The sequence below is a fragment of the Mytilus trossulus genome, chromosome 1 (assembly GCF_036588685.1).
Source record: "Mytilus trossulus isolate FHL-02 chromosome 1, PNRI_Mtr1.1.1.hap1, whole genome shotgun sequence".
Taxonomy (NCBI): Eukaryota; Metazoa; Mollusca; class Bivalvia; order Mytilida; family Mytilidae; genus Mytilus; species Mytilus trossulus.
In genome coordinates, this window is record NC_086373.1 from 57,285,107 (window position 1) to 57,311,168 (window position 26,062).

Here is a 26,062-nt window from a genome sequence, read left to right on the forward strand (position 1 = left end):
CATTGTTTCACATAAATAAGGCCGTTAGTTTTCTCGTTTGAATTGTTTTACATTGTTTTATCGGGGCCTTTAATAGCTGACTATACGGTTTGGGTTTTGCTCATTGTCGAAGACCGTACGGTTACCTATAGGTGTTAAAGTTTGTGTCGTTTTGTCTTTTGTGGATAGTTGTCTCATTGGCAATCATACCACATCTTCTTTTTTTATATAATTAATAAAATAGTTAAATATGAGTACAGTTTAAACATATTTATTGTGGAAAAACATTGACAATTGGATTAGACACAAGTTTTATAACTTACAACGTCTTCTCCGTTCCATGCAAATAATAAATAACCGAACAAAAATATGGGCACAGAAGTCATCATTGTGTTACAATCTTAAAACAAACAATCATTTACAAATTGTTAATTTCAGATTGAAAAATTCAAAAATAAAGATGATAATTTTTTCATTCCGTCCGACGCTGAGTTAGCAGTACTACCCAACAATATTATTGATTGTCTTTATCAAAGGTAATAATATCTTACACTTCACAATAACAAACAATTATGATTTGCTTGTCTAATTCTATTGGTAAATATCAAGTTACTAAGGTTTTCAACTTTAAACATTTACCGATGGAAAGTAGTGATTTGTTACATGGCAGTGGTTTCTACATATACAGTATATCTTCTAAAATATTGCACGACTGGAATTTGAAAGAAAGGTTATTCTGCTTTTATTCAGTAACATCAATTCTATAAATTTCAGTATCACATGATACGTATGAAGTGTTTACGAATGTTTGTAATGGCGTCTTAGATTTCAATGAAATAAATGTTTATATTAATATTTGTATCAATCAGCTGGTATCGTACCATCAAAATTAGTGATCCCATTTTACAGTATTAACACATGTATGTTTCAGTAATTGGCTTCAGTTTAAGGATGGTGTAAACAAATAATAAATAATATAAGGTTTGAAGTGGGACTGAGCTGGTGTTCTTGTGTATAGGACTTTATATAAAGCTAGTTTAACATAATTTCGGCATTGCGAGATGAACCTGTGAGACATAAAGAAAAAGCCAGTGTCCAGTAGTAATCAACCGACATTCTTAAACACAGGCTTTTGCAATAATCTTTGTTGTGGCGAATCTTAATTGAAGGCCTTAACATTTCTCTTTTTTATGTACTTCTGGATATTCTATTTCTTGAGCTTCAGACTTCAAAAAAATCATCGAAGTTGTGGCCTTCTTTTTTACGTGAAATACATACGTTAAAAATACTTCACGCTATTTATAACTGTGTTTTTTCTGATTGTAAGTCATGAAAATAAGTACCCTTTTTTCGATTTGACGGCGTTGGGTCTGTTTCCGCGTACAACTTTATCTTCAACTATTTCCCAATAAAAATCGTCTCCAATTGATAGTGAAATTTCGAATGTATTCTGTTCAGTAACTGGATTCGGGAGCTTCACTTTAACCACATGGTTACTGTTCCTATCAATGTAACGCATGTGGTTCTGTAACAGCGAAGCTATCGTAGGAATGATTAAAACCTGTATTAGGATTTTATGTCCAGTTTCATTTTCAACATAAACTGTAGCTTTATAAAGTCGCCTTGAATTGGTTTTGGTATCACATTTACGGCTTCGGCATAGTAAGCGTTAGTAAGATAAAATCCTGCAATTGTCTGTGCGGCTTCTTTTTCTAATTGGGCTTTCAAATAACTAAACTATTGAACATCTGTCAATGTTGGGTTGTAATGAACTGCCGATTCGTAAGAATCCCAAAAGCCTGGCCATTGGAATATATTGCAATTAAATGTAGGTATTGTTAATTTCGGTAAACGGTGATTTCTAGATATAGCAGACGGCACAACATAGCCTGACGTAGAAATTCATATGGCAGTTTGGCTTGGCTCTGTTAAAATTCGAGCGGCATTATTTGACTGTTGCAATGACGGGGCGACACTTCTGTACACTTTCTGGCGAATTAGCAGGCATTGTGTATATTTAAAACTTGATAAGATGAATGTGATACTTGATTGGTAAAAGGTTGTGATGTTTTATCTATGAATATTTCAAAATGTCTCAGTTAAGTAACACAATTTGTGGTATACTCATCTTTGTCTACGATTGCCGTCTCTATATCCTCTGTTTCCGATGCGTTCACAATTTGTTCGTTCAATGTGTCGAGTAATTTTTCTTCTGTTGTTGATTATCGTATGTGGCTAAGAGCTCCATTCTGTCAAATTCAGAACTTTCTTTTGCGTCGGCTCATTTTCATACAAGCACTACAACGCCCGTTCGTATCGATTTCAGATTTGGTGAATCCATTAGTCACTGCGCCATACATGTGGGGACGATTTCTTATAATCTGACTATGAATAAATAAACAACAGCTTTGCAGTTTGGCGTTTCCTAATTAATAACAATAAAATTAACGGTACCAATTTTCTTGCACCAGATGCGCATTTCGACAATACATGTCTCTTCATTGATGCTCGTGGCCAAAATTTTTGAAATCCAAAGCTTATATAAAAGATGAAGAGCTATAATCCAAAAGGTCCAAAAAGTATAGCCAAATCCGTGAAAGGAATCAGAGGTTTGCATGAGGAAGATACATTCCTTAATTTATAATAATTTCATATATTTTGTAACAGCAAATTTTAATAGCACAAAACATCCGTATTTTCATGCCAGTACCGAAGTACTGGCTACTGGGCTGGTAATACCCTCGGGGACTAATAGTTCACCAGCAGAGGAATCGACCCAGTGGTAGTATTAAAATTAACGGTACTAATATTTTTGCACCAGATGCGCATTTCGACAATACATGTCTCTTCAGTGATGCTTGTGGCCAAAATTTTGAAATCCAAAGCTTATATAAAAGACGAAGAGCTATAATCCAAAAGGTCCAAAAAGTATAGCAAAATCCGTGAAAGGAGTCAGAGCTTTGCATGAGGGAGATACATTCCTTAATTTATAATAGTTTCCTATAATTTGTAACATCAAAGTTTAATAACACAAAAAATCCGTATTTTCATGCCAGTACCGAATTATTGGCTACTGGGCTGGTGCTACCTTCAGGGACAATAGTTAAGGTGACGTCGCCGGTGTGACGTCGACCTTGAATACAATGTTACTGCCGAGACGTTGCCGGTCCTGCGGTCTTCTCGACAGTATATCTTTCTCATATAAACATATTATAGACTATAAACCAAATTATATTTTTATATCACTCTTAATTTCTGAATGAATGAATGAATGAATGAATGAATGACGTTTCTTATCAACAACAAATACCATATCTACAGAGATTATATATGTATAAAGAGTTACCTTAAATATTAAAAGCACATGTGAACAATACAAACATAATCATTAAATTACAAAATAACAAGGAGGAGTGACCTTCACATATACTTTTTTTTTTTTTATAAATCTGCATATGTTTTCAAGACCAAAATAATTATAAGAGCTCATTAACTTATGATACTTATATAAATATTTGGACGAAGAGAACAATTGTATGATAACAACCTCTTTGTTTCTTGAATTAGAGCATTACATGACAAAACATAATAAAACGCATCACCTATGTCTATTGATTCGCAAAGATGACACAACCTATCATTTCTTATGTTATTCCACCTTCCTGTCTCGATACATAATCGTTGACTTTCAGATCCAAATTTACACAATAAAAATTGTTTATATATTGGCAATTAGGAAAAATAGTTGTCCAATTTATCAAGTTTGTTTTTCAAACTCTATAACAAAGCATTAAGGAGTAGTATTAATTTCGCGTAGGCAATTCTGCAAAAACTGGTCTTGAAGTTTCAACTCAATACTTTTAATAACCCATTTATCTAACACTTGGTTCAACCAGATATTCGACATACCACAGGTATCAAGAACATTTTTTTACAAATGATATCAATTTCCAGTTAAGACCATAGTTGTGAAAATTAATACTAGTATACAATAGTTTATATAAACTATTCACCGTAAGGCCTTCAACAATGAGCAAAGCCCTTACCACATGTTCAGCTATAAAAGGCCCCGAAATGACAATACAAACAAATTCAAACGAGAACACTTCTTGCCTAATTTATATACTTTAAAGGAACATGACCTTTTTAATGAGTTTTACCAATGACAAGTAAAGCTTTAAAGATTCAAAGCTTCAAATGTTGCGGGGTTACTCATCACTGACGCTCGAATATAAAAAAAAATGTTGAAAAGGCCAAATAAATTACGTCAAAGATAAAAAATGAACGTAAATACATCGAATGCATTTTTGCCTTATAATACTACTTTATAAAAATAGTAAGCATTTGCATCAGTAAAACACAGATTGTTTGTCAAAAGGTAAATAGGTGTCAGTATATTAATGATTTTTTTACTGCAACCTACATGTAGTCCTTTTGTCAAACTTTCCGATCCATAAAGAAACATTGAACGTTGCAATCATTAATGTCACTTAATCACTTTCGGGAAATAAATGACAAAAAGGCATTCTGTTGGTTATTAAGTCAATAGTTACGAAGAATGGCGTAATTTTGGAACATAATAAAGAAAACTTAAAAGAAAACTATGATGCTCTTTTCAATGCATATGCTAGTCAAACTTGTTTTGACAAAGGGCTTTTTCGTACAATACGATATTTAATCAAGGATTTTAAAGAGATGAATGCTGTTGTTATGTAGGTTTTGTATTCACACAAAAGTACAATATGAATAAAGCATTATAAATACATATATCGTGAATTAATAACCATTGCATACAAAGCACAAACAAATATTTGACAATCTTCTTTTACTAAACTTAATTCACACTAACTTCTTGTTAAAACATATGGTATTGTGCCATCTCAAATGTATCTATGTTGAATATTGCAAGTGTACTCTTTAATCTTATTTCGTTTAAGAATAACTACAACACTACAATATTTTTGTGCCAAACGAAGTCGCCACGGAACTGTAAAGGACGGGTGGAATATCTGTACTGATGGATGTTATAAACCAAACAACAAAGCAGTTATATATGTACTGAGGTATAAATGCATTATTGTTTTGCGAAATTAAAGGAACATATGAAACAATACAACTCAAGGGGCAACATGGTTCAATTTCGGAATAATACTGTTCAATAAAATAAAGAAAATATGTAGTACTTTATGACATAACACTAAAGGTGCATCACTAGTTTATAGAAGAGGGACGAAAGATACCAAAGGGACAGTCAAACTCATAAATCTTAAACAAATTGACAACGCCAAGACTTAAAATGAAAAAGACAAACAGAAACACAAAAGTACACATGACACAACATAGAGAACTAAAGAATAAGCAACACGAACCTCACCACGTAAGGAACATACTAGTAACCGATATCATTTGTGAAACGGTAATTCCAGATCGGTCAACCAACCCGTGATGGCGTCCCTAAAATTTACGAAGGAAGTATAGGATTCATTGAGTACATATAAGGGTTTATAACGATAAAGGACACATTAAATAATAATTTAAACTAAATCTTTGGTGTCAGATTAAACATTATAATAGAAGCAATTTTTCCTTGAAACCGTTCATTTTGTTTTCAGAAACATTGCATTTTGATGATTTTTCATCAAAATTTATCGTGAAAGATTAAGCAATGCATTGTCGTGATCATGAAAGACAAGACTTACCTGTAACATTAAAGGACATATCCAATTCAAACACTTTTGACTTTAGACTGTGATGCATCTGTACAGAATTGACAAGATATTTTCACTTTTTACCTATATCAGTTTACCTTTTATGTAAGAAAAAAAACAGAAGTCAGGGAAAGATGACCATACTTTTAAAGTTCTTCCGCACAATCGACAAAGTCAGTAAAATAAAATTCGGTTTAACCAGACATATCATAAAGAAAATGATATATTTTTCTAGGTAAACGATACTAAAAACCATTTTTTCCTGGTTGGATCATTCAAGTTTTACTAAATTCTTCAATTAGTTTTTTTGTTAATGGATTTCTTTTTTTAAACCGTGCAAACGTCACGCACCGGACAAGACTTAAGAATGAGAAATCAATATTTACTTTACATACTGATAAACTTGTAACTATTTTATAAGAACAATAATTGCAGCTTTTCTTTTTTCATTTGTTGTACCCTATTAAGTACAAGTACACCTTCAGGAGCGTAAACTATCGAAAAGTAAATTGACATATATTCAAGTTTACACATTTTTTTAAGGTGTATTACTTTTAGTTATATGGAGTTTCAATTGTGCGTGCAAACATTGTAGTATGGCAATATTGGCTAATTTATTGATGTTTCATGACTGTGCTGACATAAACTAAAAGTTAACAAGATAACATGTTTTTGTTGATCAGTCTGTTTACAATAGTTAACGTCATTATACCTAACTTAGTAGGGATTTTACCGTACCTTGACTGTTCATGTTGCATAACTTAAACTTAAGAAACAATTCCTTCATGTCAGGCTCTATGCTCATTTTAACATGGGTAGGCATTATATTTGTCGATATTTTACACTGAGAGTTAGCGAGGTGTAAAATGTGGTCAACTATAATGCCTACCCATGTTAAAATGAACATAGAGCATGACATGAAGGAATTATTTCGATTCTAATAGGACAAATATAGTATTTTTATAAGTCGAAGCGTACGAAATTACAGTAAAAATGTTTGGCTGTTCCCGTTTCCTCCTCGAGTAATCTGTGCATTGCATTTCATATTTGATAAGTTTAAAAACTTCTAGCAGGATAACTATATGTTGTATCATAAAAATATATAATAAAAGTTTATGTTAGCTGCCTAAATGTATATATTTTAAAGGATAACGATGTCTAACGTTAATATAAGCAGTAAGTCCTTGCGCATGTGTCAAGCATATTTTTTGTGCTTATTGGAACACGGCTTTGTTAACAAAGCGTAATAAGGACGTCATATTAGAATGTAATTTAGTCGATTTAGGTTTATTCTCAATCTTACATATGTTTACGAAATCATAATAATGAATATTGAACAAATAGAGTGTTATTGCTTATTTGTTGTGGTTTTAAATACATACTTCGATAATACATTCCAATGGCATTTGACGAGTACAGCCCTTTTAACCAATAACAGAGAACCAGGATGAGTAATGCAAATTCAGTAATTGTTTTACTAATTAAACATATAAATTATCATATAATTAAGTAATGATTTCAAAGTTTTCGTAGCATCAGATCTTTTATGATCCTTTTGCAAGATTTTTCCAAAAAACGCTATGCTCTCTTTCACGATCCATTCTATTTCATTCTATGTTAATTTTGTAGGTGTATGCTTAATTACTATATAGTTCCACTCTTCTTATTTTGAGTCCATATTAAAACATAAAAAATAGGTTTGAAGCAAATGCATATGATTCCGTAATGAGGAGTACCCAAATTGCATAGATGCTTAAATTCACAACAGTAAAAGAAAAATATGTTTAATTTTATTTCTTCAAATATATAACAATTTGACAAAAGTTTATGCTGACTACACATTGTTTTAAGAAATGAATGTTTGTTACATATTCAAAAAGCTAATTTTTAAACGATGACGTTTTGTTGACGTAGCATTGGAATGTTTGAGTAGATTTTAATTGCGGAGTCAACACTATATATGTTGACAACTGTGAATTGTTTGTGTGTTTCTTAAAACAAATAACTATGTTGAAGGACGTGTATAAAGTAAAATCATGAAAATACCAATTTTCAATTATATAAGAAATCTTGTGATTTTCATATTTAGTTTTGCTGAATGGGTGCAATTAGTGTTCTCGATGGAACTTGGGTACTGTGACTTTAACGTTTTATTTTAATATAGTATTGAAAATATGTAATGCGTTGTCTTTTTTATTATAGCACAGTGAATGATTTTGTGAATTCGCAAAGTATAGACTTACATTATAAAATTAATGTTATCAGACACAAACCAAGGTAATTTGATACAATATTATGGTATTCCTTAATTCGAAGATCTCTCATAAGATTTAACATAATTAATGTATAATAAATTATGTAGTTGCTAAGTGAAAAACTCCCATAACTAGAGTCACTCACCGGATCGCCGGTCAAAGTCCAGTATACATTGGTTTGATTGCGGGTATATTGATCCTTTATGAGTATTTAACATACTTAAATGACAGAGGGTAGGGATGACCTCTTTGGTCTTACCCTGTATAGTGTACACAATATTTCATATGAAGTATCCATTGTTAAGGGGTTGGGATTGTTTTGCCATGTTAATTTATTGTATTCTTTTAAAAATAACCTGAATTCATTTATTTTCAGTCGTATTTCTCGCTGTATATTTTCCTCGAAACTGGGTTATACTTATTTTCAACTTTGCAAACATGCTTGTTATGCGGAATAATCTTTAATTGTAACAACACAATTACCTACTTATTTTTATTGCTATTACAAGATTTTTTCTTGAAAACAAAAAAAATAAACATGATAAATTGTTTCTTTAGAATATGAAAAGAAAATAAACCTCAGCAAAGAATATATCAAGGAATGCAACTTTTAAAAGCTTTTATGAATAATTTCATTTTGATAATGCAAGGCTGACAATTGATACTGATGGTTCTGTTTTATTTACCTATAATTTCTAATATAACACTTAAACATGTCAAACTAAAAATTGAAAAATTAAAACAAAAAAGGTATATAAAAATCCATTAACAAAATAAAACAATGTTTTGATGTTTTATTAAGGAAACTAAATATTTACAAGTACACCCTTCGCTATTTAACACGACTTGCACTAGGTTTTAGTTTTGTTTTGATTTTAAAATGGGGGACGTCAATCGGTCGTACACCTTCTTAGTTGTTTTCCTGACTTTGTTTTTATTGGAAATTATGAACTTTAAATAAAAAGTGAAATCACAAATGTTTAGCAAAAAGGTTAACCTCGATGCATTATTTGTCATTTAAGAACAATGAATGGAACAGATATATATGTATATGTAAAGAATAAAAATAACCTTGGAGGTCAGTCTATTAAACTTGACGCATGGAGTGATGCAGTGAAACACGGATCGGTAAAGTAATTATGTGTAACACGACTATAAGATTAAATCATTTAGATATAGTTGAGAATTAAAATCAAAACAAAACTCAATGTATACATACTTAATATGCAGATATATCTTCACCAAATAGCGAGTATTTGTTAACAATCGGAATAATATAATAATTCAAGGTCATGTCATTATTTATTTTTCAATGACTAGATCGACAAATCATCTTGTTGACTGACATTCACACTTGGTATCATTCTTTTTGAGGTTAATAGTAAAATGGTTTCATAAAAGAAACTCACTACATCAGAACAGTTTTTGAGTTTGAGTTGGTCCTTACAATACAGTTTATTAACGTAATGTAAGTGAACAAATACATTTTGATGAAACTTCAACTTGAGTTTTCTTTTTTACTATTGTATATCTTTAAGCGTATAAGACATTTTGTCGTACTCATGATACTGTTTTGTTATGTCTTTATAAATCTCAAACTTCTACTTACGCTTGTGAGTGATGTCTATAAATAGGAGATCGTATGATTGCTAATTAGACAAACATATATGTAAGATCAAAAACAAAATAGTGTAGACAATCTGTATATATTAAACGTTAGTCCACGTTGCAGAAACGAACCCTTAAAAAGTTGACAGGCAATCTTAATCTATTTGGCTTGCCAAACTCATCTTACTTATGCATAGCATGAGGAAAAGCAAAATGTATTTTTTTTTTGCTCTGTACTGACAGTGATGCACTCAACTTATTCTATCTTTTTATTTGGTCTTTACGATGTGACTTTACATTATAAATGTGATAGACATGTTTAGCAGCTGCCTTATCTTCATTTAACACAAATTCACTTTTTAATATCGGTAGAATGTCCAGAACATACTTATAATTGATGTTGAATCACTTACTGAAAGAATAGTTGATCACGTTATAAAGAGTGGAGTACTAAATGTAATACAACAGTTCTCTATTCGGATCAGTTACGGAGACCCAGTTTCCGGAATTAAGTATTTAACAGCACTTCCACAGTTGAGAAAGATTTTTGAAGCAGGTTTTAGAATATACTGGTCGAGACCGGAATGGTCGTGTATTATTGCGAATAACAAGGACAGAACAAGTTGTGTTTACCTAGATATGGTATGTTGAGACTGCAAATGCTGTCAGTTATTATTTAGATAATTGTATGTATACGTATTTTCAATACTGTGCTTCTCTTTTGAACATCGTTACATTACTGTCAACTTAATTCAGGGATTCATTTTGATCGATAACATCTTTAAAACAAATAATATTTGACGAGCAAAGATCGCCCTGGCAGATTTTTCCATTACATGTTTTGTCCGTTGAATTTTAAGCCCTTTTGTGTTGATGTATTTTTCCTTCAAGTTATAATCCCGATATGTTTTTTTCCAGAACGCGTAACAAATCCCATGCACACTGACAAAGGAGTAGAACCAGTAAGACCCTTTTTTGAAAACACAAATTTAGCGGTTTTACATAGTTTTTGGATTGTAAGATATCATATTTTTTGGTATGCAGGTCCGTTATAATGGACCTTCATTAAAAAAAAACCAGACAAATATCAATCTTTCACTAAAATAAGCTGCCATTCTAAACACTGCTTTCGTGGTATCCCACTCAGCCAGGCATTGTAAATCAAGAAAATAGGCTCTACCGAAAATAATTGTCAGCCGTATTTTTTCCTATATGTATATATACGAGCCTAGATTGAAAACAACGTTTAAACCTATGATTGTGATTGTTAAAAACTGCAATGTGTATACGTGTGCATTTAACAAAGTCTGTGGTAAAGGGGAATACATACAACACAAACCCGAACAACTGATGTTCTTAAACTCTGCTGACTGCTATTGACGGATGCATAATAAATCTATCACAAGATATACTGACTGGATATTTTTATAAATTTTATGCAAAACAGAAAGCTATAAACTTGCTTCAAAGATGGTATATACATATATGTGTGTTGTGTACACAATGTAAGTTCGTACAAATTATAATTTGAACAGGATTTTTGTACAAGTTATAAGTTGTTTTGATACATAACGTTGTGCACCACGTAATAAAATTTCATTTTTGAAATGTATCAGTTTAATGTCTGAAACTCTAGTTTATATACTTCAACCTAACATTTAGTGCTTTTCTCCTTGCCCTTTTTCTCCTTATACCAAAATCATATCTTTCAACGTTTGTATGTTTTTCTTATATTGTTATTGTATCAATTATCTGTTATATCCTATATCATGAGTTCATCGGAATATGACACACATATGAGAAACAGAGACTGTGTGCTTGCAATATCCATGTGTGTTAAGCGGTTCATAAAACACTGAAAGCTTGTACAAAAACTCGTTACACATTAAAATGTTTACAACATTACAAATTGTACACAACATACAAATTTGCGATAATGTACATGTTATCACATGAACAGAACTATTATACATTTTATGATTTATAAAATCAAAAACATAACAATATTAGGTCAATGTCAGGATAATATCAACTTTAATGTATAAGGGTAGAAACCGTGAAAGGGCGAGGTTCTCCCGAGTCTTTCCCCAGTTTTGCACCGAGTACACAAAAAATATATTTCTATGACATTGACCTAATATTGTTTTTATATTGCATCTTCAATTAATACTTTGAAAGCCTTTTAAATCGTAACACAGATACATGTATCAAACTTATTTTCATTCCTTAATGGACAACTGGTTGTAGAGAAAGTGTGCCATAGGCATTATACAAAATATAGATATGTTACTATATTAAGGAAATAATCACAACTAGTTGCAGTATAAAAGTTATAACATGTACCAATGTACCTCGTACATTTTATTACATGTACACAATGTTGTCAAAAATTGTTTAAAAAGAAAGACGTTTATATTATTATAACCCATGTCGTTTATCTCTATACTATTTTTTATATATTTTTTAATGTTTATCTATGTTAGTGTTTTGTAGTCTTTTGTAGTACAGTAAATGGCCAGATGAATAGTTTTTATAATATCAAGTACCTTTTAACACACATTAAACACTATTCAGTATATCACCTAATGAATTATAATTGTGAATTTCCACTCAGAAAGCAATATAAAACAATTGTTCTATCTTGTTGAGATTTAAGATGCATATGGATACCCTGGATAAATTTTACAATGAAAACCTTGATATGTTGGGAATTTTTTTTCTAAAAACAATACCCTGTTATTTACTCATTCAATCATCTTATTAATTAAAAAAAATTGATGAACAATATTTACATCAGTTATGCTCAAGGCCAAACATATTGAACAGCAGATTCAATAATTTCAAAGTTATTCATAATAATATGTGATTCAGTGATAACCATTTACACTCATTGTATTTATATAGAATGCACAGGACACCTTGCTTTAAATTTTTGATAACTAACAAAAAAGGATGCGGGTATACTACAAACAAAAGGAAATTAAAAAATTGACCTGAACCACTTATCTACCTTGTCACTATTTCGACAATGTATGCTATTATAAAACAGTCACACTGCTGTAAGCCGTGATGTACTGCAAATAAAAACATAAAAAAAGACCTTAAAATATAAAAAGAAGATGTGGTATGATTGCTAATGAGACAACTATCCACAAGAGACCAACATCAAACAGATATTACAAATTATAGGTCACCGTACGGCCTTCAACAATGAGCAAAGCCCATTCTGCATAGTCAGATATATAAGGCTTCAATAAGACAACTTAAAACAATTCAAACGAGAAAACTAACGGCCTTGTTTATATAAAAAAAAGAACGAAAAACAAATATGCAACACATAAACAAACGACACTAGTATGCCAACATAGGCCGTAAAGCAACAAAAACATTTCTGAAACTGTGTGATCACTTTGCCTTTACGAAAAACCAACCTAAGCATTTTATTACTGTTCGTTATTACTCAATAAATTTCAAATGTATTCTACTGTAAAATTTATTTTCCATGGCATTTGTTATCATAAGATGTTTGCTAAACATATGTTTATTCTCACATTTTGTAAGTTAAAACCACTTTGAAGCAATATTTTGTACATGTAATAACTTGTACACGACATTTATATATATATGTATATGTATATGTATATGTATTTGTAAATGTATATGCGAAAGCAAATTTACAGATCTAACATTGTTGGGTTTATGTTTAGACGAGTTGTATATATATATATAATGACTGAATAAATAGTCAACGATCCATCTTACAGGGCGATGAATATGTAAATATGATTTTGTACACTACAAAATATAATATGTGACAAGTCAAAAAGGGTACAACATCATCATTAAATAACTAAAAAATGAACAGATATTAGATATTTCGGATAACAAACATCATTCTTCAATAATAGCACGATGTCAAATGAATCATGTCAATATATTCATGCTGAAAAACTTTTTCTAAATCTTGAAATTTATACAATTAAGCTAACACCACAGACGCTGATACAATTTTCAAATTTCCAAAACACGGCTCAAAGATTACAAAGATATGCCAAATGAAAACAGTTATTTTCGATGTGAACTGGAACAACTTTAAGTTTCGGATGGTTGTGACAGTTTAGATGTTATAACTGCATTGAGGGCAGTTCTCAAACAAAATAATCAAAAAATGTCCTAACCAATACAAGTTGATACAGTATTTCAAATTTGACAACGGTAGGGCGGTTGCAACAGAAACTACATATTTAAGCCTCCCAAACGAACAGCAGTCTAATACTATTAGAAAAATAAGTTATATCTAATGAGGTAAAATAATTACACGTGGCTACGTACTTATACATCCATCCCGAATGAATGGAACCCTTTAATTTAAACTGGTATAAAAAAAAAATAGAACTGTAAAGCCAGTCTTTAAGCCGCAGTTACTGGAAACAAGTGATGACAGGAAAATGAGGGAATTAGGTGGTTCTTAAATGTTGCGCGAGTCCAATATTTCCCTCCAAGATTGTATGCCGTCATCATGAGGTATGTTGGTATACAATGAGGTGACATCTAAAGTGACAAGGAGGAGGGTTCATGCATTCCATTTTACGAAGATAATCTGTAGTGTCTTGAATAGGGGAAGGAAGATTTTCTACATGAGATCTTAAATGAAAATCGACGAATTCCGATCAGTCGGATGGCCGTTTGCGGATACAATGGTCCACCAGGGTTGTTAACAATGTGTATTTTGGAAAGAAGATACAATCGACCAGGCTTGGCATTCTCTGGTTTTAAATAACCAATTTTATCCTCATCTATGTGACCGTCATTGTACATGGTTTATAACGCAGTGATAATTTTGTAGCTAAACTCGGAAGTAGGGTCATAGTCTAGCTTCTTATAAAATCTCTCATCAGAGAGCTGATGCACTGCTTCCGTGATGTAGTTAGCTTTGTCCATTATCACAACGGCACTGCCATTGTCTGCTGGTGTTATCACAATATCATCTCGGTTTCTCATCGATTGTATGGCCTTTTTCTCGTCAGGAGAGGTGTTATAAAATGCTAGCTAGATGAACAACATCCGATTTGATTTGTCAATAACATCTTCCAGTGTAGCAGATTTGCTAGGTTTTGGAATCCATAAACTCTTCTTTTTAAAATGCGTAATTATGATTTCTTCCTCCGCATTTTAAAAAGAACTCATGACAGATTATCTTCGTAAAATGGAATCCATGAACAACACATTCTGTTTCAACTTTTCAATATTCTGATTTGTCAAATATGGAGAGTATGCAAAAATCTGCTTAATAACACCTACTTAAAATTTAGATTACTGATCATTCTCCCCACATCTTAGAAGAATTTGACACCTGTTGATGCAAATCGTGTCTTTACGTATTTTCAGCTATTTTGATAGGAGTACACGATTGCAAATGTACATATACTATTTTTTTTAGTCTGGTGATTTCGGTCCCTTTTTGGAAAAGTATATTAGGCACAATGGGTACTTGCTTCCATTTGTGTTATCTGAAGCTGAATATACTATTTTTTTCAAATAGGACCAGTAACATATGCAAGAAGCCAGACTCAGTTCAACAATATTTTAGCATGTTCAAAAACAAAATAAATGAGAATTTACGTTTTATTCAAACTGTTTAATAGTGACTATTTTTTTTATGAAAATCTGTTTGTCCCAGTTATCTGTATGAATAAAAACTGCACATGTGACACCAAAGTCATGACTGAATGCAGTCATCTTGCACTAGCACTTTCATCTTAATTTATTGATTGAATATTCAATTGATAATACATTAAAATTAGAGATTGGTAGCAGTTGGGGGTGTGCAATATCCTACACAACAAGTAAATGTTCTGAGGGGTATATACAGTTTTTACAGAAGTGCATTAGAAAACTGTTGACTGAATTCAGTCAATTTACAAACATCAAGAATCATCTTCCTTTTTCAAAACTAGAATATATATATATAGTATTATAGAAAAATTATTCAAGTTGATTCTAAATATAAATGTTAACAATAACGAAAATTTTGACTGAATTCAGTCACTGCCACCATTATTCATTGACATTATAAAGAACATCGGTTTGTACAGTAGAAATATCTATACAATATATACAAAGAAATTTAAATCTAAGTATGACTGAATTCAGTCACATACTATTATCGTTCTGTCTTATACATTATGGTATTTTCTCTGTTTTGATCCACATCAAAGATTATTAAAAAGTGATCTTGTAGTTTTCAGACATCAAAACAGATGGTCTATATTTCTATTCACCCTCTTCCTCCGGAAACCCTCCTTGTCACTTTAGATGTCACCTCATTGTATACCAACATACCTCATGATGACGGCATACAATCTTGTAGGGAATATGAGACTCGCGCAACATTTTAGAACTACCTTCTTCCTTCATTTCTCTGTCATCACTTGTTTCCAGTAACTTCAGCTTTAGTACTGGCTTTACAGTTCGATTTTTTTTTAAATACCAGTTTAAATTACAGGGCTCTGTTCAGTCGGGATGGAAATATAAGTACGTAGCCACGTTCAATTATTTTACCTCATTAGATAAATCTTATTTTTCTAATCATTATTAGAATGCTATTCGTTTGGGAGGCTTGAATATGTAGTTTCTGTAGCAATTGCGCTACCGTTGTCAAATTTGAAATATTATTCCAACTTGGATTGGTGAGGACATTTTTTTATATTTTTGTTTGAGGACTGCCCTCAATGCAGATATAACATCTAAACTGTCACAACCTTTTAAAATTTAGAGTTGTGCCAGTTCACATCGAAAATAAATATTTTCATTTGGCATATCTTTGTAATCTTTGCACCGTGTTTTGGAAATTTGAAAATTATATCAGCGTCTGTGGTGTTCGTTTAAATTGTATAAATTTCAAGATTTAGAAAAAGTTTCTCAGCTTGAATATATTTACATGATTCATTTGACATCGTGCTATTATTCAAGAAGGATATCTGTTATCCGAAATATCTAATATTTGTTCATTTTATAGTTATTTAATGGTGATTATGTACCCTTTTTGACTTGTTATACATATATATATATATGTACACGACATATTTCTTATCAAATATGAAGTTTGTCAACATATTATGAAACGAAAACTTACTATATATTTTCAACGATTTGCAAATAATGTACTGTGAACTAAAACTACATAGATCATGTTTGTTTAGGTTTACCATAACTGTAGAGATTTATCAAAAGATAATAACAAACATCAGCACTTGGTGAGTACACTATGCACTGATACGTTATTTATTAACATGTTGAATTGTCTGTGAGAATACATCATAAATGATTTGTTTTTTGCTGGATAATTCAAAATAAAAAAAACATTTAGAGAACTAAAGTATGTGATGGTTTACTTATTAATCATTGATAGTATGTCTGTATATAATATGGTTTATGCATTACTTAATGATATTTGATTTGATTCTATTTAATTTTGTCTTTACATAAAAAATTATTATTGTTATGTGTTAACTTTTCTACATTGGCTAGAGGTAAAGGCTTGAGATCGCACAAACATGTTTAACCTCGCTACAAATTTGCGTCTGTGCCAATTCAGGAGCCTCTGGCCTTTGTTACTCTTGTATGATGTTTAATTTTAGTTTCTTGTGTTTAATTTGGAGTTTAGTATGACGTCCATGATCACTGTACATGTCCTAGGATACATATTTCTAAGGGGACAGCCGAAGGACGTCTCCGGGTGCGGGAGTTTCTCGCAACATTGAAGACCCATTGGTGGCCTTTGGCTGTTGTCTGCTCTATAGTCGGTTTGTTGTCGCTTTGACACCTTCTCATTTCCTTTCTCAACTTTTTTTCATTACCCGATGTCGTTTCACCATACTTCAATTCGATTGTGACATAAAGTAATTTTTTGAAACTGAATTCGATGTGGAAGTTGGTTAACGATATGTTCCTGTTAATTATATCATGTAGTTTTGCTATTCAGTAATGGCGATTACCTAATTCCTAATTTGATTTTATGACATTTAGTTTACATACTGATATTTCAAAATCTTACGATATCACACTTGATTTGTTCGTTCCAGTACTTGATTTTATCCTGTCAATCTATGATAATTCTATCAAATTACTTGATGAGGAAAAACCATATGACATTTTTGTTCTACATTGTTTTAATGTGCTCCGAATGAGTATATTTTTCATTCAGTTCACGTTCAAATTAACGTTAAGTTGTTGTTTAAGGCTTTGATAGGAAAAGGATAAAGCCTGACAAAAACGCAATAAAAGATACCATAATTTTGAATATAAGGGTGATATTCCCAAACCAATCTTGTCGGCTGTTTGAACACATTTTTTAAATAAGTGTAACGTTGACTCTAGAAATTTTATTTATTGTTAAAAAAAAATTAAATACAATACAAGACTCAATGCTAAATCTAAATGTGATTCTAATTTTGTCTTGCATTCTACCCGAAATTGAAGAACAACTATTAGTTTAATTCAAACAGCACCTCAAAATTTATCTTGAAGTATTACTCGATAGCTATATATAGATAACCACAGTTAACCGAGGAAAATAACGCATGGAAATTAACACGATTTTAAAAATAGAACTAGATTTTCCAAATAGTACGTGGTTTTAACTTATCAAGACGTGTGACAACGTCATCAAGGAATGACAGAATCACATCAACAACTGGCAGAATTTTCTAACGCCATGTTGTTTAAAATTGCAAATGTATTTAAATAATAATATGGAATGGCTAAGCCATAGAAAAAATGGATGGTTTTCATGATATAATCAGTTGTACGAAAACAAACAACACTGACCAAAGTTCACATCTTTCCATCTTGAATATTTTTTTAAGCAACAGCTGTAACAAAATGGGACAATATACATGTATTTTAGGTCAAAGTTATCTTAAAATAGGCTTATCAAAAAGTAAAATCACAAAAAAAAAAACAGAACTGCAAGGAATATTCAAAATGGAAAGTCCCTAATCAAATGGCAAAATCAAAAGCCAAAACACATCAAACGAAAGGATATCAATTGACATATACCTGATATAGTACAGGCGTTTCTTTATGTAAAAAATAGTGGATGGAACCTGGTTTAATAGCTAGCTTAACCTCTCACTTGTATGACAGTCACTTCAAATTCTATTATATTGTCAACAATTGGTGAGCAAAACAAACTGATATAATAAGAAAAAATGTAAAAAAAAAGTTAACATTGGTGTTATAATCTGAATCACTATATAACAAACAAATATGTAACAAAGAAGCACAAAATGGCATAAAGACCGAGCATGTTAGCAAAAAATAAAAAAAAGAATACACACAAATCTACCATTGTACAAAAACACAATGACGGGATGTATAATTTTTAGAGCCACGTCATATATGTAACAAGGGTGTTACACTAGTCCTGTTTGTGTCCTTTTAAGTATCAGACCAACACATGATTTGTACATATCTAATCTTTCTACATAACAATGTTCAAACCATGTTTTAAATTTTCTAAACCTTTTGGAAAATGACTACTCCATAATTATACCTTTGTTTTTTGGAAATCGCAAAATAGTATTCTATAGTGCGCGTTTATCCTGTATTGTTAATGCAAACTCATAGACAAGTGAATTTTGGATCAAAATGGTCTGTATATATTTCTCTATCACCAAGCATTTAATTCCGCCAATGTCTTGGATTGTTTACGTAAAAAAACACTGTGTTGTGTCAGAGTAGGGCTTCCTTTACATGCGTTCTGAATTTGAGGGAGTCATTAGTGGTCTAACATTTTTATAGCTTCAAGTTCGGTGTGAGCCAATATTTTGCGTTGCAGACCTTATATTGACTTTTAATGGTTGACTTTGATAAATCATGGCTTTGATGAAGAGTTATATCAGTGACACTCATCCCGCATCTTCTTATATCTATAAACTTTAAATTACCGATTTACAAGCAAAACCAAAAACGAAAATCGTTCTATTATTTACTGGAATCCATAGCTGCACTAAACACCTTACATAATTAGATTTATTTCGCCTTCACCTTACATAATTAGATTTATTTCGCCTTCAAGCTATTGTTCCACTACTAATATATTTGTTGTACATACAAATTTCCTTTTTTCAACACAAACACTGGTAAAACGTAATACATTGTTGCAATAAGGCTTTCAAAATAAATAATATCACTTACTTTTGGAGTGTGAAATGTAACTAATAAATTGCATGCTTTTAATGGTGATTTCGAATCTGTTCAAAGTTTTAAATGTTCTACTATATATTCAAATATGTCAATTGTATCGGCTTTGATATAAAAGATGCCCTTGAACTTTTGCTAGATAACATTTGTGTTCGCTATGGAAATTCCGGTTATATTCAGGTTATCGAAATTTCAATGGAGACTTACTGTGCTCTAATTATTGCGGACCTGTTTCTATATTGTTATGAGCTAAACGTTATGACTGAAATAAGCATATCAATCATACCACATCTTCTTTATTTTTTATATATAGACCATTTAAAAAAACACTGAAACACATATATAGATATTTGAATACTATATTGGCTCTCAATCATGACAAATTCAGTTATAACGCTAAAACAATTTATCCTGCTAAACTGATTATAATATAAATAAATCTCTATAGTACTGTAGAACTATTACACCTGAATTGTGAATATCACAAACTAGTCAAACAAATAAAATAACTAAGTTTTCCCCTTGGAAAAAGGAAGTACATCATTCGTAAATATAAATTAACATGCACACACGTTCAGTTATTTAACTTCCAATTCTTATATTCTAGAGTAAGCAAAAAAATGTCGGCATTTACATCAAAAGCTTACCAACATTTAAAACAAATTTACTTAGAAGGGATATTGTTGAGATACTGTAGTTGGGTCATTAATGATAGCATATTTTGATATCAATTTTAATTTACTCATTGTGTCTTTGCATCGGAAATAAACAATTTATTCCAATACCAAATTGTGGCATGAAACGGGTTAAGTAATTTCATAAATTGTATGATTATATGATACGAAATCCGTAACGGTAGAAATTGTGCTTGATGGTCATATGATGAAGACATACTCGTTTATTCATTTCAAACTGAGGTCTGGTGGTGGCATATCAGTATCTGCTTTTATTGATTAATGTGTTATTCTCGTTTCACCTATTTTATCTTGTTACCTATACTGACATCGGACTTTTCACCTTAGTTGATGTAAGATAAGATAATTTTTTATTAAACCAATCATGGTGCCCAAAATTTGAGCAATCAAATGAATGAATTACAAAATAAAGCACAGAAAATGATTAGAATGATTAAAGTACATTTAGACAACAAAAAACAAAAACAACACATGAATACACATTTACACTAATTAACCTGATATAAACCAAGTTATTGACAAAACATAGTTGTTATGGGTGCCACTGTGACCTGGAGAAATAACATAATTCTTTATAGTACTAGGTCTATGGGAGACAACTCCTGATCAATTTTATTTCCTATAATTATATATCTATCTATATTTTTCTTCTATTTTTTTTTTTTTTTTTTTTTTAAACAACAATATTTTCTATAATTTTCTTTCGTTCTTCAAAAAGGGAGTGCAATAAATTAGATAAGTTTGAAGTTACAAACAAATCTTCAGATGAAAGAATCCAAACAAATTTCATTTCATCAGATAATCTTGAAAAATTTTTGAATTTGGAATTTAAATTAGATAGATGTTGAGTTCGAGTATCTTTTAGAACAGGACATTTTAAAAGAAAATGTAGTTCGTCTTCAACTGCGTTCTTACATAGCTTACACTTTAGGTCTTCAGCTTTAATCCCAAAATACCTCCCTCTTTCGATTTCAAGATCATGACAGCTAGTTCTAAATCTTGTGATTATTTGCCTGTCTTTTCTTGAATTCATTTTTAAATATGGTTCAAACATAAAAATATTTTTAAATTTTCTGTAAGTTCTCAATTTATTGCCAGTTTGTAAATTAGTACACTTCCCAGAATTGTTTTCTAAACTAGCTAACCAGCTTTCTTTAAATTTAATAGTTAAAGATGTCTTTACCTTTTTTAGAATATGGTTTTGTTTAAAGTTTGACTGGTTAACAAATAGATATTCTAAGTCTAGAAATTTAAATATATGTTTAATACTTCCTATCCAAGATTCCTGGTTATGTTTGTCCATAGAATGAGACAGATTTATGGCTTCCCTTAGAATAATATTTGAAGGTTCAATATCTTTCATAAGATGGATCCAATATTTTATCATATTCATTATTACATAATACAGTGTAGGGAGTGAACCTAGTTCTCCTCTACATGCCATATTTGATGTTTTTATGTTAACTCCAAGTGAAAATTTACAAAGCTTAGTATGAATTTTCTCTAGTACAAGATAATCAGTTTCTTTTGATATAAAGTTATCCAAATGTATTTGTTTCTTATGTGGTATATAACCCCAAATTTCAGATCCATACAACAAGATTGGTCGGATTGTATGGTTATAGATGTGTAGTAAAGTACTAGGTTTTGGGCTTTCCACTGAAAAGGTCTTCCTTAATTTGAAATATGCTTTCATTCCTTTGTTATAAAGTTCTTTCTTTGCTTTTTGGAAACTCCCAGATGATGAAAAATTTATACCTAAGTATGTGTAGTTTTGTACACATTCTAAAGACGGTTTCCTAATGATATTTTAATATTTTTAAGTCTTCCTGATTTGTTAAATACAAGAACCTTGGTCTTTTTTGAGTTAACTGTCATTTTATAATCAACTGTAAATTTATTTAATTTGTTAACACAATTTTGAAGTCCTTGCTCTGATGATGATAAAAGAACTACATCATCAGCATACATTAAAATATTTAAGGGATGTGTATTTAATGGGATTGGATCGCATGTTTGGTCAAAATAGGTTGGCAAATCATTTAAATATATATTAAAGAGACAGGGACTGAGATTATCCCCTTGTCTTACTCCTATATTTGATTTAAAAAGGTTTGTCCTGTGTTGGTCTATTTTTACACAAGTTTCTGTGTTTTCATACATACATTTTATAATGTCATAAAATTTTGTTCCAACACCTATACACTTAAGTTTATAAAAAAGGTGGAGATGTGAAACTGAATCAAATGCACGCTTAAAATCTACAAAGCATGCATACAGAGGCTTCGAATTATTGTTCACAAATTTTTGAATGATGGTATTTAACACATACATATGGTCAGTTGTGCGACATCCTTTAGTAAAACCAATTTGCTCACTTCTAATTATATTTCTAGTTTTTAATTTTTTTTTCAACCTGTTATTTAGAATTGAATAACTTGCCTATGTTATCAGCAATAGTAATGCCCCTGTAGTTTGATGGATCATGATTAGATCCAGACTTGTGAAGGGGGGTGATAAAGCCTTGGCCCCATAATTTTGGGTAAATACTACTTGAAAATACTAAATTAAAGAGTTTTTGTATTAGAGGGATACAAACAGTTATATTTTATCATTTCATTCGAGATCATGCTGAATCCACTCGATTTAGAATTCTTAAGATTTTTTATTGCTTTTTCTATTTCCTCAGGTGTAATTAAGTAGTCAAGTTCATTAAAAACATTTTCATTTTGTAATGATTCAAGTTTCTTCTTAATCAAATCATCACTATATTGTTCATTCTTATTTAATTTTTGAAAGTATTCCTGCCATTCAGATGGGTCAATAGTATTCTCAGATTTGTTTTGACTATTATTTGAGATATTTTTAATTTTATCTAGTAGTTGCCAATAGGATTTGGGATTTGATCATACAAATTATCGAGTTTATTCATGATGTCTTGTTTGAATTTTCTTATTTTTGCTCTTCTTTGTTTTCGATACGATTTCAGGCATTTAAAAAAGGACCCTCGTACATAAGGATCTGTGTTGTGATTTTGCATTAATTTGTATTTTCGATATAAGTTTTGTTTTAAATTTATTATATCTTGATCTTGCCATTCTCTATTCTTTTTAATTTTCTTCTTCTTGCTTTTTTTTGGTTTTCTAATAATTTTCTTTAATGATAAATCTGCAGCTTTTAGGAAAATCTTATTTAAATCTTCTGCGGCATTATCAATTGAATCTTGGTCATAACTTTTATCTTTATACTGTCTAATAAAATTTTTGATTTCATTTGAATTTATGGCATCTTGAAATGCTGAGACTGAGTTTTCATCCCATATATATTTATCTGGCATTAAAGCTAGATTTAAGTTTCTTTCATAGATTTTTGTGTTGCAATTTAACATGCATGAGAACTGACAATGATCTGACAAATCAGGTAAATAATTATGAGTGTGAAAATATGTGAAATTTGGTAAGAGTTCCTCAGATGCTAAAAAATAATCGACAACACTACTTCCTAAAGGTTGGAAGCAAGTGTGTGCACCCATTAAATCACCCATTGTTCTGCCATTAAGGATACGCAATGATGAAGATATACATGTATGTACTTACAAAATGAGGTGTGGTATAGGTGCCAAACAAAGTATTACTAGCAAGAACAGCATTGAGAGGTAGAAAGAAAATATCCAATTATCATAACAAAATTAAAAGACGTTCTTACGAAAATGCGTTATTCTAAGGAACACACAAAAGTACAACACATGTTTAACCCCGCCACATTCTGAATGTATAAGCATTTCCCAAGTCAGGTGCTGTAAATGTCAGTGGTTGTCGTTTGTTTATGTGTTGCATATTTCTTTTTCGTTAAATTTTTTTTAATAAATCAGGGCGTTAGTTTTTCGTTTTTTCCTTGTCATTTCGAAGCCTTTTTAGCTGACTATATGGTATGGGCTTTGCTTATTTATGAAGGCTGTACGGTGACATATTGGCATATAGATGTTAATATTTGTCATTCGCTCTCTTTTGAAGAGTTGTCTAACAATTAGAGTTTTAAACATGTGAGTTAAAAGAACCAATTAACATCCATGCATATTTCACCTCACTTGTTTATACGATATCTCGCATTTGTTTGTCATTTATTTTTCAACTTCTGAAACACAATGATAATTGGGATCCCGCTAACATGTTTAACCCCGCCACATTATTTATGTATGTGCCTGTCCCAAGTCAGGAGCCTGTAATTCAGTGGTTGTCGTTTGTGTATGTGTTACATATTTGTTTTTCGTTCATTTTTTTACAAAAATAAGGCCGTTCGTTTTTGTTTGAATTGTTTTACATTGTCTTATCGGGGTCTTTTATAGATGACTTTGCGGTATGGGCTTTGCTCATTGTTGAAGGCCGTTCGGTGACCTATAATTGTAAATGTTTGTGTCATTTTGGTCGTTTGTGGATAGTTGCCTCATTGGCAATCATACCACATCTTCTTTTTTATATTATGGTATTTCTGTATCAACATTTAGATGAGAAGTATTTTGCATACACTCGTTAAATGTGTCACCGGGGAACATGGTGACATGTAATGTTGTGTAACAAGAGCCTGACTGAATGGCCTCTTGTTACTGAAACTGTGTAATGCACCTGATCACACAATGGACGATTGTTCTGAATATCAATGAGAACTCTGCGACTGAAACTCTGGTGAAAACTTATTATTGAGACTCTGGAACTAGCGATGTATTAATAATACAATAATTCAGCATGGAATTTTTTTATTACAGATGGACTGTGTACAGTGTAAAATCCTGAGTCCGAATCTTCCCTATCAAAATTAAAAACTTGTATTTATACACAATGGGAATGACTTGATAAACATAAAAAACATTACTTAAATAAGTAATATTGTTCAGTGACAAAGATACATTACTTTTAAAACTTGAAGAAAAAGAGTTAATTTACTAAATTGATTATAATGTTTAACCTAAAAGCATGAAAAAGGTAAATTGTAACTAATTAGCTTACACGGTAAACATGTCACTTAATGTCAAATCTTTAAATTAAATTTCATATCAAAGCATGTTAATGCAGTCCTGGATATGAAATGTAAATAGAATCGAAAATAGAAAATTAAACGAATTATGAAACACATAACTTAAGTCGTAACTCGGAAATTAAGAATTATATTAAAGTCTTAAACAATAAAATGAAACTGTTTTACCTGGTCACAAATCTGCCAGCTAATCATTCTCATTTTAACTATGACTTTTGATTCCTACCTACTCACTAATAATTGATTTTCTCAATATTATCATTTTATAAATGGAGTATGTTGATGCAAATTTTTACTCAATTTTGATGTTTCATATCTAACACGATGGCAGTGGATATTGGTACCGCATATACTGCATTTATATCAGTATAGAATAATTCCAAGATGGCATTTTTAGCGCCATACTAAGATTTTTTGTCTTTCTGCTGAGGTGTTCAGATCCCAAGTAGACATTATAACTGTTTCATTGATTATATGGCAAATCTAAATACAATTTGTTCATTAATATAATCATGGTTCTTGTAAAATGTATATGAGTACGATAAAACTGCTCTCTTGTTCCGTGAAAATAATGCGGTTT

General features: G+C 31.1%; 1 protein-coding gene across 1 annotated transcript; it reads left to right on the plus strand.

Moving 5' to 3' along the window:
- The first annotated feature begins 453 nt into the window (after positions 1-453).
- Positions 454-25,267, plus strand: LOC134680898 (uncharacterized). The gene is made up of 7 exons (XM_063540225.1): positions 454-515; positions 4,917-5,042; positions 7,890-7,964; positions 8,965-9,070; positions 9,923-10,192; positions 16,753-16,806; positions 25,214-25,267. Exons 4-7 carry the CDS (start codon positions 8,969-8,971, stop codon positions 25,265-25,267), a joined length of 480 nt encoding a protein of 159 aa, XP_063396295.1. The 5' UTR covers positions 454-515; positions 4,917-5,042; positions 7,890-7,964; positions 8,965-8,968.
- The last annotated feature ends 795 nt before the right edge of the window (positions 25,268-26,062 follow it).